We start from the raw sequence: 23,889 nt of genomic DNA, 5'->3' as shown, positions 1-23,889 counted from the left end.
GTAAAAAAATTGACATGTGTTTTATTTTTTTAATATATTTATTTTAAAAAATTTACTACATTCTATTACAAAGTTATAATCACCCTTATCTTATTTGTGGAGTTTAAAATTTCTAACAAATATTTTTTTTCTAATTCTAAACACACATTGTTTAAGTAAATAATTTATTTGTTTATTTTATAATAATTAGGTAAAAGAGCCTAAAATAAATAACAAATATACTAGGGGTAATGAAGAGGACAATGAGATTCCCCACCAGAGCTGGCCTTATTTGATATTTAGAAAGCTTTATGATGTCCGATTCGGGGTTTCAAAAAGCAAAAGTCCAATGGCCACTCCTTTTTAATCATGAAAATGCTTCTGTTTCGTTAAAGGAAAAATAAAACGCACATATAAATATAATCCCCCCTTCTTTTCCTGACCTGTCTGTCCCCTTCTTGTTTCTTTCTATTTTTTCGGAAGCTACTGGGTTTAGGGTCAAACTATACCATCATGTGAAGATCAGAAAATTTTACTTCTAATTTACCCATTAATGATTTCGAGACAGCTAATGAAGTCTCAATTTTAGTTTTATTATTGTGTTCTTCTTAAAACTAAAGTAATAAAAATAAATCACGTTCTCGTATCTCATGCTTTTTGTCTCATGCCTTGCCTCCCTTCAAGGGTGTGTTCCTGAATAGAAACCTCAAACACAAGGAAACGGTATAAAATAATGTTGGAAATTACATGACAGACATAAATCATAGTAGTGAAACAGCAAAAAACCAAAAATATAACTTAGTTCAACATCACGCCAAGCCACCCATATCATATGTTTTCTTCATTTGCTTTACTTCTACTTTTCTTTAAAACTAAAGCTTTTCAGCTTTTGTTTCCTCTTCACTACAATTTGACAGTAGCAAACACCAACAATAATAACAATGAAATCCCTACAACAGCAGCAACTATATTGCAAGTAAATGCACCGATAATATCATGGTATGTGTTCATAGTCTTATAAACAATCTGTATTTTAAATAATACATCAATTACACTTTTTTTTTCTATACATACACATTTTCCTATAAAAAGGACATTCTAATAAATCAATTCAGTAGGCTAAACATTACTTGAGAATCCATATTACATAGTACAGTTGGGTTTCTGGCTATACACTTAACATACCAAATATGGAAACTAGACTGACTAAATAGACCTTCACCAAATGTATGTTTCTTGCATCATAAATATTATTACAGTATTTTAAAGAGATGGCTCTTTATAACTTTTATCAATATAATTTTTTAAAACATATGCAGAACTGTATGACCTGCTTTCTTTATTTTACACACAAGTTCAATGGGAAACACATGGATATGCAAAATAACTTTTGATTACCAGATAAAAATTGAGGGTATGCCAAGTAGCAGGCAGGCCATCTTATAAATCTTCAAGAATCAAATCCAGGCATTGCAAACTGGGCAGCAAATGCCTCTACACGAATCCGGAGATCAATAACATCTTTATTATTGTGAAGACCCTTGAGAAACTCTTTCTGCAATTTTCCATGATCCCTCTGCACACAACTCGTAATTTCAGCTGCTGTACAGAGAAAGTCAGCGATTGTCTCAAAATCAGACTCTAAACAACCTCTTGATGTCATAGCAGGCGTACCTGAGAGAAAATTAGGCAATTAAGACATTAATGGAGCAAGACAGACTGTAAGCCAGCACATTGATAACATTAAAATAGAAGAATATAGTCGGAGGATCACTATAAATGAACTAAATTCATGTTATAGTGGGTTAAATAAAAGTAAAAAACATCCATATTTAATACACTAGGAACCTCTTGTGAATTTGCTTATGCTTTTTTTGGTATTTTAAGAACTAGTCATTAACTCAAAGTCATGAATCATATGGTTCTAAAAAATGTCTTAGTCCCCAATAAAACCAATGCTAGTTAGCTGACAAGAAGAACAAACCATAAACACTATGTCTCTTTCAACACCTTTGAATATTCACATAACCTCAGTTGGTATGGTAACACTCCAAATACTACATGAATTAGACAATTCTAAATATGTTATTAGGGTATATAGAACATATTAGTGCATTTGAAAGAATTGATTAATGGAAGTCCAGCACATGGTGCTATGAATTGGTTCACTTGAATGATATCATGTCCCAAAAAGAAAAAAAAAAGAAAAAAAAAACTGAAAACAAACCAAAAAAATGTGCTTTGCCTGAAGGAAATAGAACATAACTACTGTTCTATGGAGCTATCAGAACGAAATAGAAATTTCTTCAACATTAAATACAAGAATACTGCTCACCAATTCTCACTCCTCCGGGAGAAATAGCACCATTATCACCAAATATAGTAGTTTTATTCAGAGTGATGTGGCACATCTCACAAACTTTCTCATAGCATTTGCCTGGGAAACAGAATGTGGAAAGTGTTAACTATGGAAGGAATAGTCTAAGAAAGCATGTCTTAATATGCAGGAAATGCTCCATGCATATGAACAATTGAACATATAGGTTGCTTCTCATAGTAATAAATTACTTTTTAGCTAGTCAAACAGATGGGATGGTGAGATGTAGACGGGAAGAAAACTTATAGCAAATACAGTTGACAAGCAACAGGTTCACTTCACTTTAATTCGCCGGAAAATTGACAGCCTTTAAACTTAAGTATCACCTTCTATTTTCACTACATAGAATCTTTAATTATATTTAATTATTGGCTTTCTAGATTTGATTCGCAAGAATTAACTTATACTCTTTAAATGGGAAAAGAAAAACACTTTGTTGTATGCTTTCCCCTTCTAAAATATAGCCATGAATAATTGTTTTTCTTTTTTTTGGGGGGAGGGGGGGAGTCAAGAATAAAATGGTAACAAACTAGAGATCGATCTTTACAAGGGGTTTTTGATAAATCAATGCCACATTTTGCAACAAGGGAAGATAACTTCGAAATGCATACAGAGGCTGCCTGGAAAGAAGGGGAAAAAGAAGGTTAAAAAAGCCGTTAAGAAGTTCTGGATGAAAAATTGGAAACAAAGTGAATATGCAATTTTTTAACATAATCGAATGAAATTACAAAAAAGAAACTTAATTCAAGCCAAAAGAAAATTTCAGGTGTTAGCACAGCACGTAAATAAACCAAATTTGTGATTTTGAGCAGGCACCTGTTAAGCCTAGTGTAGTGAGATCCCACAGCAACAAATGGTTGTCAGTGCCTCCGGTAACCAACTTGCATTTTCTTTTCAGTAGAGCAGATGCCAAAGCCTGAGCATTTTTCTTCACCTGTTGCATATAGGCTTTGTACTCTGGTGTAGTCACTTGCTTTAATGCTATGGCAAGAGCAGCAATGTGATTGTTATGAGGTCCTCCTTGTAATGATGCATGGACAGCAAAATTTATCTTTTCCTCAAAATCAAGCTGGTCAGTACAATCACCATTACTGAGACACATGCCTTGCTTTCTTGATTTTGCGCCCCTCCTATAAAAGATTATACCTCCCCTTGGGCCCCGTAGACTTTTGTGTGTTGTTGAAGTGACAATATCACAGTAGTCAAATGGACTAGCACATTCCTGTAATGTACAAGGGTAAACATGCCAATATGGAGTAAGAACACAAAATTGCCTTGCATTAAAAAACAAATACTGAAAGATTCACCAACATGAAGAGCCATTATAAGTTGAAGCTATTATATTCTTACAAGGGCCGAGGCATATCAAATGGATTTTATTTTCTTTTTGGGGTGTGGGGAGACAACTCAAACAATAACTTAGCACACAATTCTAACAGTTCAAGCCTGAAAGTCACACAGTTGTTCCTGTTAATTTGTACATAAATAACCCTAACAAACTAGATTTATGAACTTTGAGAAGAAAAACACCCTGTAAAAAAATCAACAGTTTGTAAATTGTATAACTTTGAATTTCATATATATCACGGTTGAGCTAGCAACAGTAAAGTATTCAAACAAATAGAGCTCTCCTAAATGTAGTTAGCATAAGGGAAACCGGAAACTATGAAATTCATATGCTTTACCATCACTACAACAGTCAAAATATAAATCCTATCCTTACATGTCTTCCAAAAATCTCCTTTTTTCTGAAATAATTAGACTCATCCGACCAAAAGGAGAAAAGAACAAAAGGAATGAAACATCACATTGCCATGACTAACAAGTACAAAAGTACAAAGGATGAGATCTATTTACATTTATTCGTATATAAACCCAATGCATATGTGTTTACATTGACATATTACCAATTCTAATAAACTCAAAAGTTTTTAGGAACGGAAAAGAAAACAAAGAAAATTTTAGAAGATCCATAAAGTCAGATAGTTCACAGTTCATAATAGTATATGATAAATCAGTCCATCTCAAAAAATCTAATAGATAGGTTTACCCTTGGTTCAACATCAATAAGTTATGTTGTTTGGATATACAAATTCACAGGCTGACAGGATTTGGTTTCTGCCAAATAAGCTCAAGCTTTCTCCCCAGAATGCAAGTAATGTGCCTTTTCTTTCAGGTCTTTGTTAAATGTAAATCTGAGCATGTGTGGTTCTGTCTGCATGGGATCGAAGGTTGGGCTGTGTGAATCACAAGCATATTTGACAGGCAAACAGTAATACATTACTTGATGTTTACCAACAGCAATGCTGCTTGTAAGTTAACCCCAGTAGTATCTAAGTGATTAATACTTTTTCTAGACTAGTTAAGTAATTTACCTCAAGCCTATCCACCAAACAAATTGCAAGAAACCTTAACTCGTGGAAAAGAACCTTTGAACTACAATCAAAACATCAAACTAATAAGTAATTTAAACAAGAAAATTTTCAAACCTTGGCTGCCACAAGACCACTAATATGAGCCATATCACACATCAAAACAGCTCCACATCTATCTGCAATTTGCCTAAACCTTGCATAATCCCACTCCCTAGGATACGAACTCCCACCACAAATTAGAATCTTGGGCCGATAATCAAGCGCCTTTTCCTCAAGCTTATTATAATCAATAAACCCTGTTTGAGGATTCACCTTGTAAGGAAAACTCTCAAAGAATATCGACGCAGCAGAGACTTTCTTCCCACCCGGCATATACCATCCATGGCTCATATGCCCTCCAGAGGGCGAATCCAATCCCATCATCCGATCACCAGGTAATAAAAGTCCCGTATAAACGGCGAAATTTGCAGAAGTACACGAATAAGGCTGCACATTGACTCCCCATTTGTCGGAATCAAGATTAAAAGCTGCCATTGCACGATCTTGACATAGGCTTTCGATTTGATCAATAAAATGATTGCCCGTGTAGTACCTCGCTCCAGGCATTCCTTCGGAGTATTTGTTTGTTAAATGGCTTCCCAAAGCTTCCATCACAGCTCGGCACACAAAGTTTTCAGAAGCAATAAGCTCAATTCCTAAGAATTGCCTCTGCTTTTCCTTGTTCATGATCTCACTCAATTCAGGATCGGCCTCTTGTAGCCGTTGGTTTCCCCACGACCTGACCGCGGCTCGTCTTTGGTCCAGACCGGGGTCGGGAGCAAACCGTTTACAAGGATTTGGAAGAGGTTTAGGATCCCTTTGTCTTTTCACACACATAGACTGCCCCCAAATCCTAATTTCTTCATCACTTTCGATGCGATTTTCACGGTGGCCGTCGTCTTTTTCCTCGAACAACTGTAACGGAACGGGTGAGACGGAGAAGCGAAAGGTGGTGTCCATTTGAAGCGAAATCGGATCATCCGCAATGGAGGATTTAGTAAAACCCAGGGACAAACCCGATTTAGTATGAAATAAATCCATTGAAACCCTAAAAGGGAAATTTTTGAAGTGTTTGGGGGAACTTTTCCCGAGGAGTTGAAATTCCTAATAACGGAAATAACGATGCTTCGCACAAACAGAGCTTCCCATAGAATATGTATAAATAAATTTTGCGTGTGTGTTTACAAATGAGTCCCTGAAACTGAAACCTTAGAAAAGGCAAGGAGGGGAGGTGGGTTACCGGAAGACAGGTGGTTGACGAAGATGTGGTTGAATGAAGGTAGATGAGATTTTGAAGAATGGAACGTTTTGTTGACCGGGGATAGCAAGTAGGGCATACCGGCTTGTTCCGGTAAGATTGCACGTGGACAAAATGGAAGATAGGTGGCGTACGAAGAATGGTTCACTTGGTTTGTAAACTCATGCAGATTGAATGACGGCTAGGTTCATTCTTTTTAAACAATCAGATAAAAAATTGATGTAATAATTCTGGTGATGGAAGGCTGCCATTGTTACCAAATAATTTTAGTTTTTAGAAAATCATGATAAAATTGTATTTTCTATCTTTCAAAATATTTTTTCATTTTTCTCTCCCTTAATCAATTTTACTTTTTTGTCTTTAAATATTAATACATTTTATATTTATTCAGTACAACTTGAACTAATAACTTAAAATTTTATTCAAATCAATTTACATTTATAAATGATTGGCGTATGCTAATTTGAGGCCTACTTATATTGTTTTTAAAATATTTATATTAACTTTAATTTAAATTTTAATAATTTTATATATTTTTCATTTATTAAAATTTTATATATAAGTAACTTAACATTTTTTAATGTTTACATCATGGTAACATATACTACTATAGGTTTAATTTTTTGTGTTATAAATTACAAGTGGCGGAGCCAATATATTAATCTTGGGGAAGGGGCAAGCTACAATTAGAAGTGTTATGTAATAGTCAATTTAAACATATAAAAAATTAATTCAAAAGTAATATTCCAACATGACAATCGATTTAAACATATAAAAATATATTCAAAAGAAGTAGTATTCCAACAATTAAGACGAAATAGCTATCATTTGACTTGGTTAACCAATTTTTATTATGTTTTCACAGGAATGCTCATTACTTCACAAGCTATCATTTGACATAAATTACATTTACTAATATTTTTATATTTATTTGTTTGAATTATAATAATTAATAGATATTATTTTAAATTAATAATCATTTAATTACTATTATAATTCTATTAAATAAAAAAAAACCATTATAAATAACATTCAATATTGTAACATTTTCAAATAGTAGCGTCCAAAAAATATGAATATTATTTAAAAGTTGAAAACAAGGGTTTTATAATTAGAGTAATAGACTAATTTTGGACAGAATCAATTTTAACTGCTGGTTGAACATATTTACAAATTACAAGACTGTAGAAAAAGAAGAGAGAAAAGAACAATTGATTTGAGCAAAAGAAACTAAAAAATTGAATAGATCTCAACTTCTTTCTTTTCGTATTAAAATAAATATCAATAAACAAAGAATTTATTTTTTAGTTTTGAATTTTAGTGTGTTGGGAATTATTTTTGGGGACTACCATGGAAAAGAAATTTATTTTCTGTCTAAGGGACAATTTGGGATGATTATAAGAAACTCTAATTTCATAATCCATTTGAGTTTTCTTTAAATTTTATTTTAAAAAAACATATAATTTCGTCAATTTGAGTTTCCTTCTGATAATTATATTTTTTTTCCTTCCTAAAAGATTGAAGTTGCTTTCTATTTTTTTTTTTATGAGTTCATCTTTTTCACCATTTTCTTTGCTTTTATTATTATTATTTATTTAAAATCTTTCTTAAGCGTGAGAATTTTTTGTCAGAAGCTACTTCTTGGCAAATGTTTTTCTTCTCTGATAAACTGAACATCTCTCAAATCTGAAATCTCTGGTTGATGAAGTCATGACGATAACCTAAAACAATATTTTTTTTGTTTGGATACATATGTTTTGTGCTAGTTTTAAGTTTTTAACACTAGGCTTTTATTATTTTAACAGTGGGCTTTTATTTTATTTTTGTTTCGATTTGGCCTAGGCAAATTTAGCTTAAATATTTCAAAAATCCTTTCAACCGTTTTTTTACCAGTTTTTTCGATCGTTGGTTAGCACTTCAACCGCGATTCTGGTTGGTTCGCGATTCAAACGGGATTTTTACCTGCTTCAACCGGTTTGACTGGCCCGCCTGGCCTGATTTCAAAAATATTGGTTGAAGATAAAACATTTCATGGCAAGATGAAAATCAATTTTAGGGTGGATGATAGATTTTGTTCTCCAACTCTATTTTTATATCCATGTACAATGTAAGATTATAATAATGATAATAATAATATTTGGTTACACTTGTAAATGGCTAACAGAAGTCTATTTTAGACCCACTCATATTATTTTTAAATTTTTTTATATTTATTTTATTTTTAATTTAATATTTAATAATTCTATATATAATTATCTTAATTTTTTTAATGTCTACATTATATTACTATAGATTTAATTTTTATACGTTACAAATTACATAATATATAAAAATAACAAAATATAAAATATTACAAAATTAAAAAATCTCGAGTCTTGAATGTTTAAGCTTAAGCTCAACCTATATTCTAAATGGGCTTAATTTTTTTGTCCAAATTCATTTTTTAAGTCTAATTTTTTATCAGATCTTTGAATTAGGCGAGTAACACAACCCATGAACAAGCCTAAACTTGATGCGCATTGTGATTTAATTAAATTTAAGTATTATTAGTTATTTCCATAGCCCCCAAAATTATTAGTATCGATAAGTTAGAAATATCTTAAAAGTATTGGAGTACTAAAATGATATTTTATTTTTTTAGGAAATTGAATTTTTTAATTTATGTAAATATACTTTTAGTTTAATTATTTTTAAGAAGTTGAAGTTCTTTTATTTTTTAGTTTCTTTTAAATATTTTTTATAATACCATTAGATGATTTATCTCGATTTGTGTTTCATTTAAGAAAATACATTATTATAAAATATATTATATAATTACATCTCAATTAGATAAGTTAATTTCTAACAAGATTCATAAATTTTAATTTTATTATATTTTATACAATTTGAATCTACTTTTTAATTAATAATATTGTTATTTGGTTTTAAAATAGAAAAACATTTAAACTATAAAATGTTGAAAAATAGTTTTTAATATTAAAACTAAAAAAAATTATAACATTAAAATTTGAAATTATTAATTAATTCGATAATTTTAATACATTAAAATCATAATTAAATTATATATTATTATTGTAAAATACAAATTAAATCACACTCTAATCTCAGTTCTTAAAATACTTTTTATTTATTGGAATTAAATCTTTAAGATATTTAGAGTTATTCTAGGTATTAAAGCAATCTATCTTCAATTATATGAAATAACCTATCACATTAAAAAAAATAAAAATACAAATGCATGTATTCACATACAATGCACATGATACTAGGAACTAGTATATAAAAATAAAATAAAATAAAATAAAATAATACATTAGAAAGTTAGAAAATTGGCCTAATTTTTTTGTGAAGCTCAGTTTTTTAGTTTAATATTTTTTCCCAAATCCTTTCAAATTTTGAACAAGTCTTTTAGCTTAGGGGTAGTCTAACCCTTGAATAGGTTTAGAGTTTAAATTATGCAAAGAGACAAAAACACACTTGTAGTCATATTGTTACTTTATAAATCTTTTAGTCATTTTTCAATTAAGTTAGTGTCAGATTGACTAGTGATATAAGCTTAGTCAAACACATTTTATAAGTATATATTATATAGAGTATAAATATGTATACGAAGAGATCCATCCATTCTCTTCGCATTCAACGACAACAAATATGAATGTAGCTCTATCTAATATAAGGTATATATTATCTTTTTTCATAATGTACTAACGCAAATTTCTCGAGAATAAACTCTGAACCTATATGGTATCTCCCTTAACAATGGTAAAGGCAAGTGGAGTGACATTTTAATCAATGTCATGTGAAACTACCAATAGCAAGATTTGTTTGTATTTCTCATATATCCAATGTACCATTGATTTAGGCAATGTGTTTACAACGTGGAAACCCTTCAATGTAAGATTTGAATGTCCAAAACACACGATTGATATTAACTTACCATTGACTAGTTGTTTGTCAGCATATGCAAGGAAATTTTCCATATTCACTATGGTGTCTAATGACCACTGTTGGGTTTTCGACAAATTTTTATAAGACTCATCTTAATGACCAAACAACTTTATCATTGGCTTTTTTTTTTCGTTCAATACCTTTGAGTATGATACTTGATATCCAAATTGGCCACAACTATTTGTGATTAACAACTAAGGTTGGAATCCTCACATTTGTTTCAACTAACAATAATAGTTTTTTATATATGATGTTGATGTTGGAAAATATGTACATCACATATATAATAAGAGTAATTATATGTTATTATTTACTATCATGATAGGTTAGCCCAAATTAAAAGTGATATAGTTTGATTAAAATTTTATTGGGCTTTAATTATTAAATAAAGTATGGGTTAAATATGTGTAGATACTCTAGTAATTGAGTTCTAATCAAATTCTAATTAATGATGGGTTAATTAGAATTTGATTAGAACTAATATACCAATGTTATAAATATTAGGGTTATGGTCCCCAAATTATACACAATATATCTTTTCTAATATCCCATTATTAGGAAAGAGAGAACAGATATTCTCTGAATTTCTTGTGTACTAATTTGGAAGATCAAATCCCCAAGATTCGGTAAAGCTTCAAGGAATTCATGGATTTAGGCACGCTTTCGCATCTAGTTTTGTTCTTGATTTATTCTTGATGGTTTGACATGATAGATCCTGATTTATTAAGTTTTATTTCAAATTTATTTCACAAATTCTAACAAGTGGCATCCGAGCTTTGTCATGTTGAATTATTGAGAATGAATTGATTGTTTATTAATTTTGGATTGATTCGTTTTTCTTTTTTAATTTTATGGATTTGATATTTTAATTATATATTATGTTGAATCTTTGAGACTCTTGATAAATTTTTGGGTTTTGATTCTTTAAATAAAGTTTTAAGATTTTATAAATATAATCTAGTTTAATATTTGCATATGCTATTCGAAAGATGAATGTTTATTTATTTATTTATAATCAATTGATAAAAATTGATTTGTGAGATTTCTTTCTTTTCTTTTCACACAATTATTTTATAAATTTTGGTTAAATTCATTATTAAATTAAAGTTACAACTTACAACTTTTGCATTTGAAGAATTCTGATTAGGTTGTATAATTGGTTTTGAGAGTTAATTCACTTGATAATCGAATAAATGAATATTGGTAAGATGTTTTTTTTGGCACTATTTATTTTAAATTTTCTGTTTGTGGTTGAATATATATGGAATTATCATATTTTGTCTTTATTCATGATGAATTATATTCGCCATTGAATTTAATTCGTATATACGAATGATTACTTTTGGTTCTGTTATAATTATTTTATATAAGTTTTAGTCTTTATGAAACCTGACTATAATTAAAATATTTGGGATTTTTTTTAAAATATGGTGGCTATGAATTTTCATAAGTAGTTGCACATATAAAGACTTTTATATAATTTGGAATTCTTTTTATATTTAGTGGTTATGGATTTTTTTTAAGTATGTGTGAGTATAAAGAAGTTTTATGATAACGTCTTTAGTCATGAATATAAATTTGAGTTTACATGAAATATGTAAGCCAAGCCAATATTATTTTTATATTATTATAATTCTGTGTATATATTATGTGTGTGTATATATATTATATGCATATCAATGATTTTGAGGATTAATGCATGATTATAGTTTGTGTGAATAGGTGTTTATAATCATTATTCAATAAGATATCTTTTACAGTTTAATTAGTGAAATTAAGTTTTGATGAATATCGTTGGAGTTGTTAAATTTTTTTATGGTTATGTATTCAATTTTATGGGTGTTTTGGTACAAATTCATGTAAACTATATTCATATTTAAATATTTTGGTTTTAAGTTTGGTTCTATAATATTAGGTTTTGGCATCTTATGGTTCCAAATATTTGGTTAAATTATAATGATATGGTTTATTGTAGGAATTGTGGGATATGCCAACTATTATGATTTTGTTTTTTTTGAGATTTATTGGCTTGAAAATATTTTTCAAGTATTCATGTGAATATCTATTTAATCATAAATACAACTTTGAATTTACATGATAAATTCAGGGTAAGTTTTTCTATTTAATTATCAATACATGTATATGCGTGAATTGCTTTGGTGTTTTTATCCATGCCAAAATTATGAATACATGTGTTTGTTAATTATTTGGCTTTGAACCACTACTTTATTTATGTTTGGTTTTGATTATATGGTTTTGAAAAAAGAAAAAGAAAAAGAAATAGTCACAATCTTATTTTGAGTTATTTCGGAGTCTATAAAGCAATAAAAAATAGTTTTGACATTTGACTATTGAGGAAATTTTAAATTTGAATATTGGTATGTTTATATATATATATTAAAATAACTTAATTGAAGCAATAAGTCACCAAAGTGATTTTTTTTGTATAAATTATTTTGTTTTAAAATATAAAAGGTTGTGTGCATGTAACCTAAGTTATGTTAATATTGATCGACCCAAATAAAGGTTAATAATATAACATGTGCAACTATGGTAATAAACATGAGACAATTATTCGGTTTTACATGTAAGTAATAAATTGGTCCAAAAGAAAATTTATAGTTAGACATGTTCTTATTGTCAATATTTGATTATTACACCAATATATCATTTACAAGTTAATATTTTTTCTAAATATAAAATATTAATGGAGTGTCTGATATCTTGAGATGAGGTTTACCTTTATTCAAATTATTTTGGTTTAAATTTGAAGTCTTATATGAAGTTGTTTATGGTTTATGATTTATTTAACTATTATTATATTTGCCAACATTACTGTATGTTGTTTTGGGATAACTATATATACATATATATACTAGTATCTTTTAATTTGATTGAAAGATGAAACTAAAAGAAATATTTCGAAACAAATGAAATTCAAATTTTGGTTTTGGGTTTTAATTAAGGATGTCTAATATTTTAAATAGATTAGTTGAAATAAAATGCCGCCAAAGTGACCTCTTTTGTATAGATTAGTTTATTTGAAATATCAAGATGATTATATGTTTTTATGATTCATGTATTTATTAAGATGATTATATGTTTTTGTGATTCATGCATTTATTAATTGACCCAAAGGTAAGTTAATATTTGGCAGAAGTTCAACGACATCTGTGGTGATAAATGTGTGACAATTATAAGATACTTTATGTGAGCAATAAGTTAGTCTAAAGATTAATTAATTGTTTGACATAATTTATTGTCAATATTTGATTGCTACAACAAGAGTACCGCTTACTGTTAATATTATTATCCAAAGACTTGATATTAATGTTGTGTTTGGTATCTTGAGATGAGATTAGCCATTATCTTGAATTTATTGTTTACTTATGAATATTGATGTGAGCTTTTTTATTTATTTTTGTTCTATATTAATCTAATTCATATTCTACTGCCACAATATCTGCTAATATAAATTCTATACCCATGCTTAATGGGACTAATTTCAATAAATGGAAAAGACACTTACTTATAGTGTTTGGTTGTATGAATATAGACATTGCACTAAGGGAAGAACAACCTGCGCCTCTCATTACGAAAAACACCCCTTATGTTAAAAGGGATTTTGAGAGGTGGGATTGTTCAAATTGTATGATTCTAATGATCATAAAGCACAACATTTTAGAAGCCTTTAGGGGCATAAAATTTGAAAAGATTGCTCAGGCCAAGGTTTCCTTGACGAACTTGAGAAAGTTTTGCTAAAAACGATAAGGTTGAAATGACATCATTTCTAACTTCTTTGATGTATACCAAGCGATCTAAGGGCTATGAGTTTTATGATCCCACAATTAGAAATATTTTTGAGATGAGAATTGCAACATTCTTTTAGGATGTTGAGTTTGGAGGGAGAAATAAGGTTAAAGACATTACTTTTAAGGAGGAGTTAAATTCTAACTCAATTCCTACTATCACTTTTGACTATGTTTAGGTTCTCATACCTATCATTGATTAAGAAGTGAATCCAGAACCTCAATAAGACAATGTTGAACAATTCTCTATTTAAGATAAGGTATTGTTCCAGAAGAATAAACTCAACAACCTCAAGAATGAATGTCATTAAAAAGGTCTACTAGAGAAAAAGGTTATAATGGCTTTAATGGAATATTTTGACCTTAAGCTACATCAGATGAATATTAAGTTAATGGTTTCTCAATGGTAACATTAATCAATCATTTATATGGTGCAATTAGAAAACTTTGTATCTGATGATGCAAAGGTAATGATTTGCAAATTAAAGAGCTTCATCTATGGGCTTAAGTAGACTTCTCGCCAATAATATTACAAAATTTACCAAATGATTATCTCATTCGATTTAGAGATGAATTTTATTGATAATCGTATATACCATAAGTTTAGTGGGAGTAAGGTTCTATATTTGGTTTTATATATTAATGACATACTGCTTGTCAATAATAAGTATAGCCTCAATTAATGCCTTAAGAAATATTTTGAGATTACAACAAATGCATTAGATTTTTTACATTTTAGCAATAGAAAGTCTAATGTATGTTCAGGTTTGTATACATTGGAATATTGTGTACACTATTGGGATGTTAGGTAGATATTTTAAGCAACCCTGGTTTGGACCATTGGATAGCATCCAAGAGGGTTATAATGTATTTTCAGAGAACAAAATATTACATGCTCACATATCGAAGGTCTAATCAGTTAGAGATCATCAGGTATATAGACTCTGATTTTGGTGGAATGGATACAAGATTTTTTCACTAAGGTGCAAATTGTGAAAACAAATTGCAGTCTTTTATTCCAATAGCAACAGGAGTACATCAAAGTAAAAATACATAAAATTTAAGTTCATGGTTGTTAAAGTAAAAGTTTAGAGTGGTTAGGTGCTTATAAATCATATTAGGGCAAACTCCATGATTGCGGATCTGCTTATTAAGGAACTACACCTAAGGTTTTATAAGAGCACACTGCTCATATGGGTGTAATGTCATTTAAAGGATATTTGGTTTTAGTGGAAGTTTATATTTTTAAATGCTTTTATGTTATAGACACATTTTCAATTATTTCAATTTAAAGATATTAAGTTTATTTACTGCAGAAATAAAGTTTATTTGGTTTATTCACACTCTGATTTTGGAAGGTTTGATCTCACTAAGGAGGGCCAGTTGGAAATAGACATGTTTAGATCATATTGCATGTAATTTTCATGCTACACATCCATACTTGATCTATGTCATTTAGTTGTGTTAATATACGTGATCATGGATGAATTTAGTTACAATATATGTAACGAAAGTCACCTTGGTTCTATGTTAACATAATTAATGGACGAGATTGTTCGGAATATCTTTTTGATATGATAGTAAAATTTTGTGCTCATAAGGTTATATAATGACATGTAATTATAGAGTAATTAGTATATATATGTGGTCCAAGTGGGAGATTGTTGAAAAATATGGACATCACATATATCATAAGGGTAATTACATGTTATTATTTACTATCATGATAGGTTAGCCCAAATTAAAAGTGATCTAATTTGGTTAAAATTTTATTGGGCTTTAATTATTAAATAAAGTATGGGTCAAATATATGTAGATACTCTAGTAATTGAGTTCTAATCAAATTCTAATTAATGATGGGCTAATTAGAATTTGATTAGAACTAATATACCAAGGTTATAAATATTAGGGTTATGGTCCCCAAATTATACACAAGATATCTTTTCTAATATCCTATCATTAGGAAAGAGAGAGTAGATATTCTCTGAAATTCTTGTCTGCTAATTTGGAAGAATCCCCAAGATTCGGTAAAATTTCAAGGAATTTATGGATTTAGGTACGCTTCCACATCTAGTTTTGTTCTTGATTTATTCTTGATGATTTGACATAATAGATCCTGGTACGATAGATCCTAGTTTATTAAGTTTTATTTCAGATTTATTTTACAAATTCTAATAGTTGAATCCCAAATTATGACGATATTTAGTTATCCTTGCAACCGTGCATATGTGAGGAGCGTTATACTTTGTGATTTCCCAAAGTTGTTTCTTTTTTAGAAATGATGCTCTAGTTCATCAACTACACCCTTTGCCACAATTAATTGAGGATGCAACATATGTTGTAGTTGTAGATACATTAACTACGTTGAAATCTATGAAGGCTTTAACAATGTACTTCTTAATAGCTAATTATGTAACACCCTAAACTGGACCCAATCGTCGGGTCCCAGTTATAGTGTGTTACATTCATTGCTGGAGCAACTACGATCAATTCAAAATTTATATTATACAATTTAATGGTTAAAATTAAACAAACTTACATTCAATATGATATACAATAAATCTCGAGTCATTCATGAGCTTACGAAAGCTCTAAAACTAATTCGAGATCAAAGTATGACTGAAATGTAAAAACTTCAAAACTTTCAGGATCGACATCATGACGTGAAGGGGTTCCTTGTCACAACATGACATACTGACTTGGCCAAATGCCTTCTCGTTGTGGCAACGAAATCCATCGTCGCACAGACCAAAACTTGTCTCGATGACATTCGTGTGATGTCACGATGTCACCTACTGAACTTGCAATTTTCCATTTATAAACCTGCAATTTCAAATAATTCAATGCATAATCAAAATTCTATCATGTTTTGACCATATGAACAATACCTATATGCTTATAATACTTCTCAATCATATATTTATAATGCTTCATTCATCAAATTCATTCAATCACCCAAAACAATTCACCTTTTAATGCAACTTAAATTAGTTCAAACAATTTACACCATTTTAACTATGATCTTTACCATACCTATTAATTCATGTTTATACCATACCTATTCACACACATAAGCTTTATTTCATACCAACCAAACCTATCAACTATCATATTTAAACTAAGTAAATGCCTTATCCTTTACAAATTATACAACAACCATATAACATTCAAATACTTATGTGTATATATATATACCTATAATCTATCAACATTCAACATACTAACTATTCATACCACTTTGAACACATTAATATATATATGTATATATAAGACTATACACATCATATGATCATTTAGCCAAAACTAAGCATTAACACCCACTTCAATAGTTACAAAGGTTTAGAATCAAAACAACTTGACTCAATTATCTACGTACATGCAAAGTTACTAACAAAAAAGAAAACAAATAAACTTTGTTGAGTCCGGGAGTATTGTTTGGATGCTAAATTAATGTTCTGGAAACTCAAATAGACGCATGGAAAACAAGACTATACATTGAGTAATTAACTCCATGGTATTTCTATAATTCAAATACCTAATATTAGCATTAACAATTCTATCCTAAGAAAACATGTATAACTATATGCACATATCTACCATGTACTTATGATGTCCATGAAACCAACTACAAATCTGCCTAAGACAAGTGCATCTATCAATTAATAGTATAGCTATGGTGAGCACATATATTGTTCCCACGAAGACTAAAAGTACTAGTAATTGCCATATTTCTATTATTTAACCAACAAATTGGAGTGATTGATTAAAACTAAAATTAACTAAATTAATTAACTAAAGAACACGACAAAGAACAAATCAGGAAAATAAATGATTAACAATTAAAAAGCGAGACAATACCCAAGAAAGAATCCACCTAAGTTTCATCTGTTATTATCAATCTAAATTACACAATTTCTTCACTTAGTATCTTGATCCATAGAAATCCCTAAATTATGCTAATATCTCTCTTCAAGACTAAGAGCAACTAACTCTAGGTTGATTAATTGAAATTTCTTTCTAATTAAAATCCCTATTATCACATTAACTTGATCTAAACCTAAACCCTTGGATTCTCCTATTAGATTTTACTCTGATCCGATAGATTTATGTCGTCCTATTTTTAGGATTGCATGCAACTCCACTCAATTACGCTAAATCTACTTTTAAATAGAGTCTATTCCTCCTCTGATTTAAACACATCAAATATGGATTAATAATCTAAAAATATCAAACCAAGAATTAAGCACACATAATTGAGAACAAGATTCAAATATTTATTGCATAAAAATAAAAATCAAATAATAGAATCCATCCTAGGGTTCATCTTCCTAGGTATTTGGAAAATTAGTTCATAATCGCAAATAAAAACATATCAAAGTCAATATAACCACAAGAAATAAAGAAACTTATAATAAACTTCAAAGAAATCAAAATGAGATCTTCAACTTGATGGAAATTTTCTTCAAAGTCAGCGTCAATGGTGTCTTTCGAGTCGTTTTCTTAAATATTTTCTGACTACTCTTTCCTCTCTTCTTATATTTGGTATATATAGGTATTAGAATGCTCAAAAAATATAAAAATTTCATTTTTCCATGTTTTCGGAGTGCAGTTCACGATTTCCACATGGTCTGACACATGGCTGTGTGGTAGCCTGTGTGGATCACATTGTTGGGAAATGTGCCCATATTGTAGTAAACATGTAACTATTTTTTATTTACTTGAAAAATAAATAAATAAATAAATAAATAAAGTTAATTTCACATTTCACTATTCTGTCTTGTATATTTTGCATGCATATCGAAATTGTGACATGCAAATATTAACTCATTGATTGTCTAAGTTCAAATGGAAAATAAGTGACATTGTAAGAATATTTACATTACGAGAAAGACAACTTACTTCAGTAGATAATCTAAATGAGTTCGTAATCTCGTAAAAGAATCAAAGTGAGCATTTGATTCAAATATTGAGAAGGATTATTATGTTGTCTACAATTCCAATTGGAGAGATGACTGGTCTTGGTTATCGGAGCAGTTCACTCCACGAGTAGAGACAAAAATGTATTCATTGGTAGGATGATACATTGGACTAGACCATAGATGAATTAATTCTGAATCTATTTGTGAATTAATTCACTTCTAACATTCATAGTGTGATTTACCTAAATCTTGAGTTAGTCACTAACCATGCATATGCAACTCATGTGCTTTGATATAAGTGGAGGTTTATGCTCTAAAGATGATCAAAACCATAGCCGGTATGTTGGGTACATGACTTGTGTATGGCATGGCTTTACTAGCAACAGTGGAATTCATAGCTCAATTAAAAAGTTAATGATATCCTTTCATTGGCATTGTGTGGATTGATAAATATGGAACGTGGCCACGGGTTGCTTGTTTTCGAACAAGCAATTTATCATAGTCATTTGTAGACAGTGATTATATTAATAATTAAGAAGACACAATGGTGACAATGAGATGAAATAAGATTGTATTGAGTGAATGGATTTAACTCAAAGGAATCAGTGATATCATATGAGGGTAACACACACATGAAGAGGTCATTGGACAAAGAAGTTGGATAAATTGCTTTCGTAAAGAGTATACAATAAGGACTTTTCAATCATGGTACTTCTTATGGAGTGACTCCATGATTAAGTAATTGCGAATTATTGAAACGATGCTTTTGGACATAATTGCAATCACTAGAGCCTAATTGTATATGTCCAATTGATCCCTCCGTTAGCTCAAGAAAAGCTCGATTGGACTGCATTTGAATCAAAAGAAAATTCTACGACTTTGGGAATAATTTAATTGAGTTGATTTATTCCATGTGGAATTAAATTAGGTGGTTGTAAGAATTGTTCAACTAGAGAATTTGATTAAAGAAAATTTTTGAAAAATCAATTTGGAAAATTTAAGTGATTTTTGAAAAATTAATTTTGACCAAGTATAATTAAATTAATTAAAATTAATATGATATTTTTAGAAATTAATTTTCAAGTCATACAATTGGCCCAATGAGTAATTGAATTTGAAAATTGGACCTGAGATTGTAAATTGGGTCCGGGAGCCCAAAATTGAGACTAAGACCCAAAAACTGGTCGAACCGGACCTAGTATGTGAAACCAGGCTGACAGTCCAACCGGTGGCTAAACCAGACCGGTCGGGTTATCATTGATCTGGACTGAACCGACAGTAGCCGAACTAGCTCAAGGTGTCGTAAGGGTGTTGCACCTGCATCACTAGACACGGCGGTGCCGATGGCTGCAACGGCGGTGTCCCGATAGCCGGAAATAGTTGGTCGTCAATGGTTGAGCAATAGAAGAGTTACACTTCCACTGGGACTCTACCAGAGAATTTGATTTCAGATTAATTATTACAAAAATAATATTATTTTAATAGTTTAATATTAAATTAAATTTAATACTTATCTTTATAGTATTTTATTAATTTAATATGAAAGTAATTATCTTAATATTAAATTAAATTTAATGTTTATCTACAAGATAAACATTCGATTACTTTAACAAGATTTAATATTAAATTAAATTTAATATTTATATTATATTAGATTTAATATTAAAGTGATTAAGTTTAATCATAGTTGAACTCTCTAAACTCTCGTTATATAAAGAGAGCCTTGGGTCATTATTTGCACACACTTGAATTCAAGAGAAAGTTGTAGAGAGAAAATTCTCTGAAGAGATTATTCCAGAAAATTTCTAGAGATAGTTTTCTGATTTACAATTTGACCCAAAAGTTTATAGAAATTGTAAAATTACCCCACTAGTGAGTTTTGTGAAAAATTTTCTAATTTGAAGCGAGCCCACACTCGACAGACGTGAGCTCGAAGATAGCGGAGAAAACTACTCGGTTGAAGCGCTTATACTAGACGAATTGAAAAGGTACAATTTTGATTAAGTATTTACTATTTTAGATATCACAACCAATATATTAATTTGGAAAAAAATTAAAACTTTGGTTTTTCCCTAAATTTATTTTTTGCTGCATTTTTCAAACCTATTTATTTTTTCCAACAATTGGTATCATGAGCCAAGTTGTGTACTATCTATAAGTATAAAAAGATAATCAAAATAAATTTCTCTTCTTTTTGAATGATTTGATTACATAGAAAGTGATATTATTTAGATCTTATGCATGTTTTAAGTTATATATGAGAATGGATGCGATATTATATATTTGTTATATAATTATTTTTTGCTGAGGTTGTCGTTCTTCGGAAATAGACCGTGGACTATCATCTCCACGCAGGGTTATATTTTTTAAAATTCATAGAATTCTTGTGAACTGGAAACTGACATAGGACTTAGATGTAATTTTTCCAAAAGGAGTCAATGATGAAGAAAAGTTGCGATGGTGGTTGAAGACCCAAGGAATGCCTCATGGTGAAAATTTATTTAATTTTATTTTTCCATTTATTTTCTAGAAATAGAACCATGGAAACCTTGACTGATAATTTTATTTTAATTACCTATCTCGTTATATATCTCTTTTATAATTTTTTATAATATTATGTAATGTTATAATTGTGATATATATATGAGATGATCCATAGTTGATCGAATAAAAAATAAGAAGTGTGGTAATGAGAAAATATGTGTGTTATTCACTTTTTTAGGTTATTCGATAACTGTAAGAAGTGTGGTAATGATAATGTGCATGTCTAGTATTGGCTCTAGCTAGAAAAGACTTGGGTTTTAAGCGGTCAAACTTGACTCTTCTCCTTTCCTAGGACCTTACCTGGTGCACCGTTTTCATTCACTTCTTCAGTTTTTTTCCCTTAAAAGAAAAACTATGGAAAATCAAAATGTTTGTTTTTATCATTGATTAATTCTTGTGAATGGATATTATAAAATTTACATAACATGCCATGCATATATTGGAAGCATGTCATTTAGATTAGATAAGAATGCCATTAGGACTATTGTATGATAATTCTTGAAATTTGGGATAAAAAACCTTGCATTTTTTTTAAAATATTGAGTGGGAGAAGATCTTTGAACAAGACCTACGGCCTCCATTGATGGCCCCTAAGTGATAGCATGATAAAGTTTTGAGCCGGTTCCTACCCTGGCCACACCCCAGTGTAAACTTTGTCATGTGGGTTCACTAGATGAGATTTTCTTTTAAGGACAACTAGTCATGCATGACTTTCAGAGAGATTGTCCCAAGATGACTCATAAATGAGAGCATGTTCATGATGGGTGTTGAGTCAATGGTTAAACACTTAAGATCATCTCTTAGTAAATAGTTTCCCAAGAAATGATATTTAAGCTAGAGATGATGGTCAAACGTTAAACAATCGTTAGTTTGTGTGGAGTCTTGAGAATTAAGATTCATGAACTGATTGGATATAGTCTATGTTTTTGCTAGTTAATCATGGGACCCCAAGGTGACATGGTTGGTGGGTGTGAGAATGATCGTAACAACAAAAAAATATATATTTTTTCAAGGTTTTAATACAAGATGCATGCATCATACTGCATTCCTAATATGTTGCTAAAATGGAAAATATTTGTTTAATACAAAAATAGTAATTAATGAAATCTTTATTTTTTTTCAGTTTAAATATTTCTCCTACTTTTCTTATTAGCATTCTTACTGAGAATAAATTAAATGGGGATAACTTTCGAGAATGTAAACAAAACTTGCTGATAATCTCAGTTGTGAGAAACAAAAATTTGGTCTTAACGAAACATGCCCTCCTGAAGCTCAGCCCAAAGCGAGAAATCGCTGGAGAGATTCTGACTCGATTGCTCGATGCTATATGTTAGTGAGCATGAGTAGTGTGTTGCAAAAGCAACATGAGAATTTTCGTACTATCAAAGAGATCATGAAAAATTTGAAAGATTTGCTTGGAGGCCAAGTCGTATTGGCTCGACAATCTGCTATTACAAATTTTATGAATTCTTAACAGAAAACTGGCACTCCAGTCAAACAACTTATGCTTAAGCTTATGGGATTCTTTGTAGAAGTGCAGGATAATGGGGTTGAACTATACATGAACACGCAAATTGAAATAGTGTTCAAATCCTAATTAAGGAGTTTGCTGGTTTTAGGGCCGCTTACAAGTTGGGGAACAATGCACTTACCTTGACTCAGCTCATGAAGGAATTACAATCCTATGAGTTGATACTGAATGGTAGTAAGTCGGTTCAGGAAAAACCTGAGGCAAACTTAGTTGTAGGCCCCTCGTCTTTTAAGGGGAAACAAAAAGCTAAGAGAAAGAAGAAACTAACTAAGTCTTTAGTTCCACCTCATGTGGATAGGAAGAAGGCTAAGAAGTGAAAAGATCCTAAAAAGATAAAATGTTTCTTGTACAACCAAAAAGGGCATTTCAAATCAAACTATAATAGATTACCTAGCTGAAAAGGGAAAAGGTATGTAACTCTTTGTGGTTGAAGCTTGCTTAGTGGAAGAATCAATTGAAAACTGGTTTATTGATTTTGAAGCCACTAACCATGTGTGTGTTTCTTTACAGGAGTTTAGCGAAACAAGAAGTTTGTATGATAGGAGCCTCTCGTTGTGAACCGGAGATGGGATCTATGTTTCAATCGAAGCAATGGAGAGGTTATTTTACACTTTGATAGTTTTAGGAAGATTATTTTAAAGAATGTGTTTTATGTATCTCATTTTAAGAGGAATTTAATTTTTTTAGCATGTTTATTTTATGACGGTTATACTGTGACATTCAATAAAGGGATTGCTATTCATGAAAATCAATTTTTAATCTCAAATTGATGGATGGAAAACTATCTCTACTTTATCAAACCTAATAACTACTCAATGCTTCAAACTTAAATAGTGAATAAAAAGCTTAAAACTTCTCACTCTAATGAGGGGTACTTATGGCACTTAAGACTTGGTCATATTAACCAAGAAAGAATTACTAGACTCGTGAAAGATGGCCTCTTAAGTATGCTTAAGGAAGTTAGTCTTCCACAATACGGATCTTGCTTGGAAGGTAAAATGACTAAGAGGTCTTTTAATGAGAAAGGTACAAGGGCCAACCAACCTTTAGAACTTGTACACACTGATGTATGTGGTCCCATGAGCATTAGTGCCTAAGGAAGTTACGGTT

At 30.2% G+C, this 23,889-nt stretch overlaps 1 protein-coding gene across 4 annotated transcripts; it reads right to left on the bottom strand.

The window, feature by feature from the left end:
* Positions 1–499: 499 nt before the first annotated feature.
* Positions 500–6,040, bottom strand: LOC107951434 (serine hydroxymethyltransferase 7). 4 transcript variants are annotated; one of them, XR_005907762.1, is made up of 5 exons: positions 4,846–6,037; positions 3,173–3,578; positions 2,315–2,416; positions 1,378–1,653; positions 500–684 (listed from the first exon to the last, which is right to left on the bottom strand). XR_005907762.1 is itself a non-coding variant. In XM_016886499.2 (4 exons), exons 1-4 carry the CDS (start codon positions 5,809–5,811, stop codon positions 1,430–1,432), a joined length of 1,698 nt encoding a protein of 565 aa, XP_016741988.1. In that variant the 5' UTR covers positions 5,812–6,040; the 3' UTR covers positions 974–1,429. The 4 variants fall into 4 exon arrangements, 2 of the variants coding, with proteins under 2 accessions (XP_016741988.1, XP_016741989.1); XR_005907764.1 differs by having other exon boundaries at positions 500–672; XM_016886499.2 differs by lacking the exon at positions 500–684 and having other exon boundaries at positions 974–1,653; positions 4,846–6,040.
* Positions 6,041–23,889: the final 17,849 nt, after the last annotated feature.

The sequence above is a fragment of the Gossypium hirsutum genome, chromosome A02 (assembly GCF_007990345.1).
Source record: "Gossypium hirsutum isolate 1008001.06 chromosome A02, Gossypium_hirsutum_v2.1, whole genome shotgun sequence".
NCBI lineage: Eukaryota > Viridiplantae > Streptophyta > Magnoliopsida > Malvales > Malvaceae > Gossypium > Gossypium hirsutum.
The sequence above is the reverse complement of the archived record's forward strand: the minus strand, read 5'-3'. Positions and strand labels throughout refer to the sequence as shown.

What these genes read in the sequence shown, in the direction of transcription:
- LOC107951434 (XM_016886499.2), bottom strand. Translation starts at nt 5,811, where the DNA reads ATGGATTTATTTCATACTAAATCGGGTTTGTCCCTGGGTTTTACTAAA. An exon ending in GTGGTCTTGTGGCAGCCAAG is followed by an intron (nt 3,579 to 4,845) that starts GTTTGAAAATTT and finishes TGTACATTACAG; the next exon opens with GAATGTGCTAGTCCATTTGA. An exon ending in TCCCGGAGGAGTGAGAATTG is followed by an intron (nt 1,654 to 2,314) that starts GTGAGCAGTATT and finishes ATTTTCTCTCAG; the next exon opens with GTACGCCTGCTATGACATCA.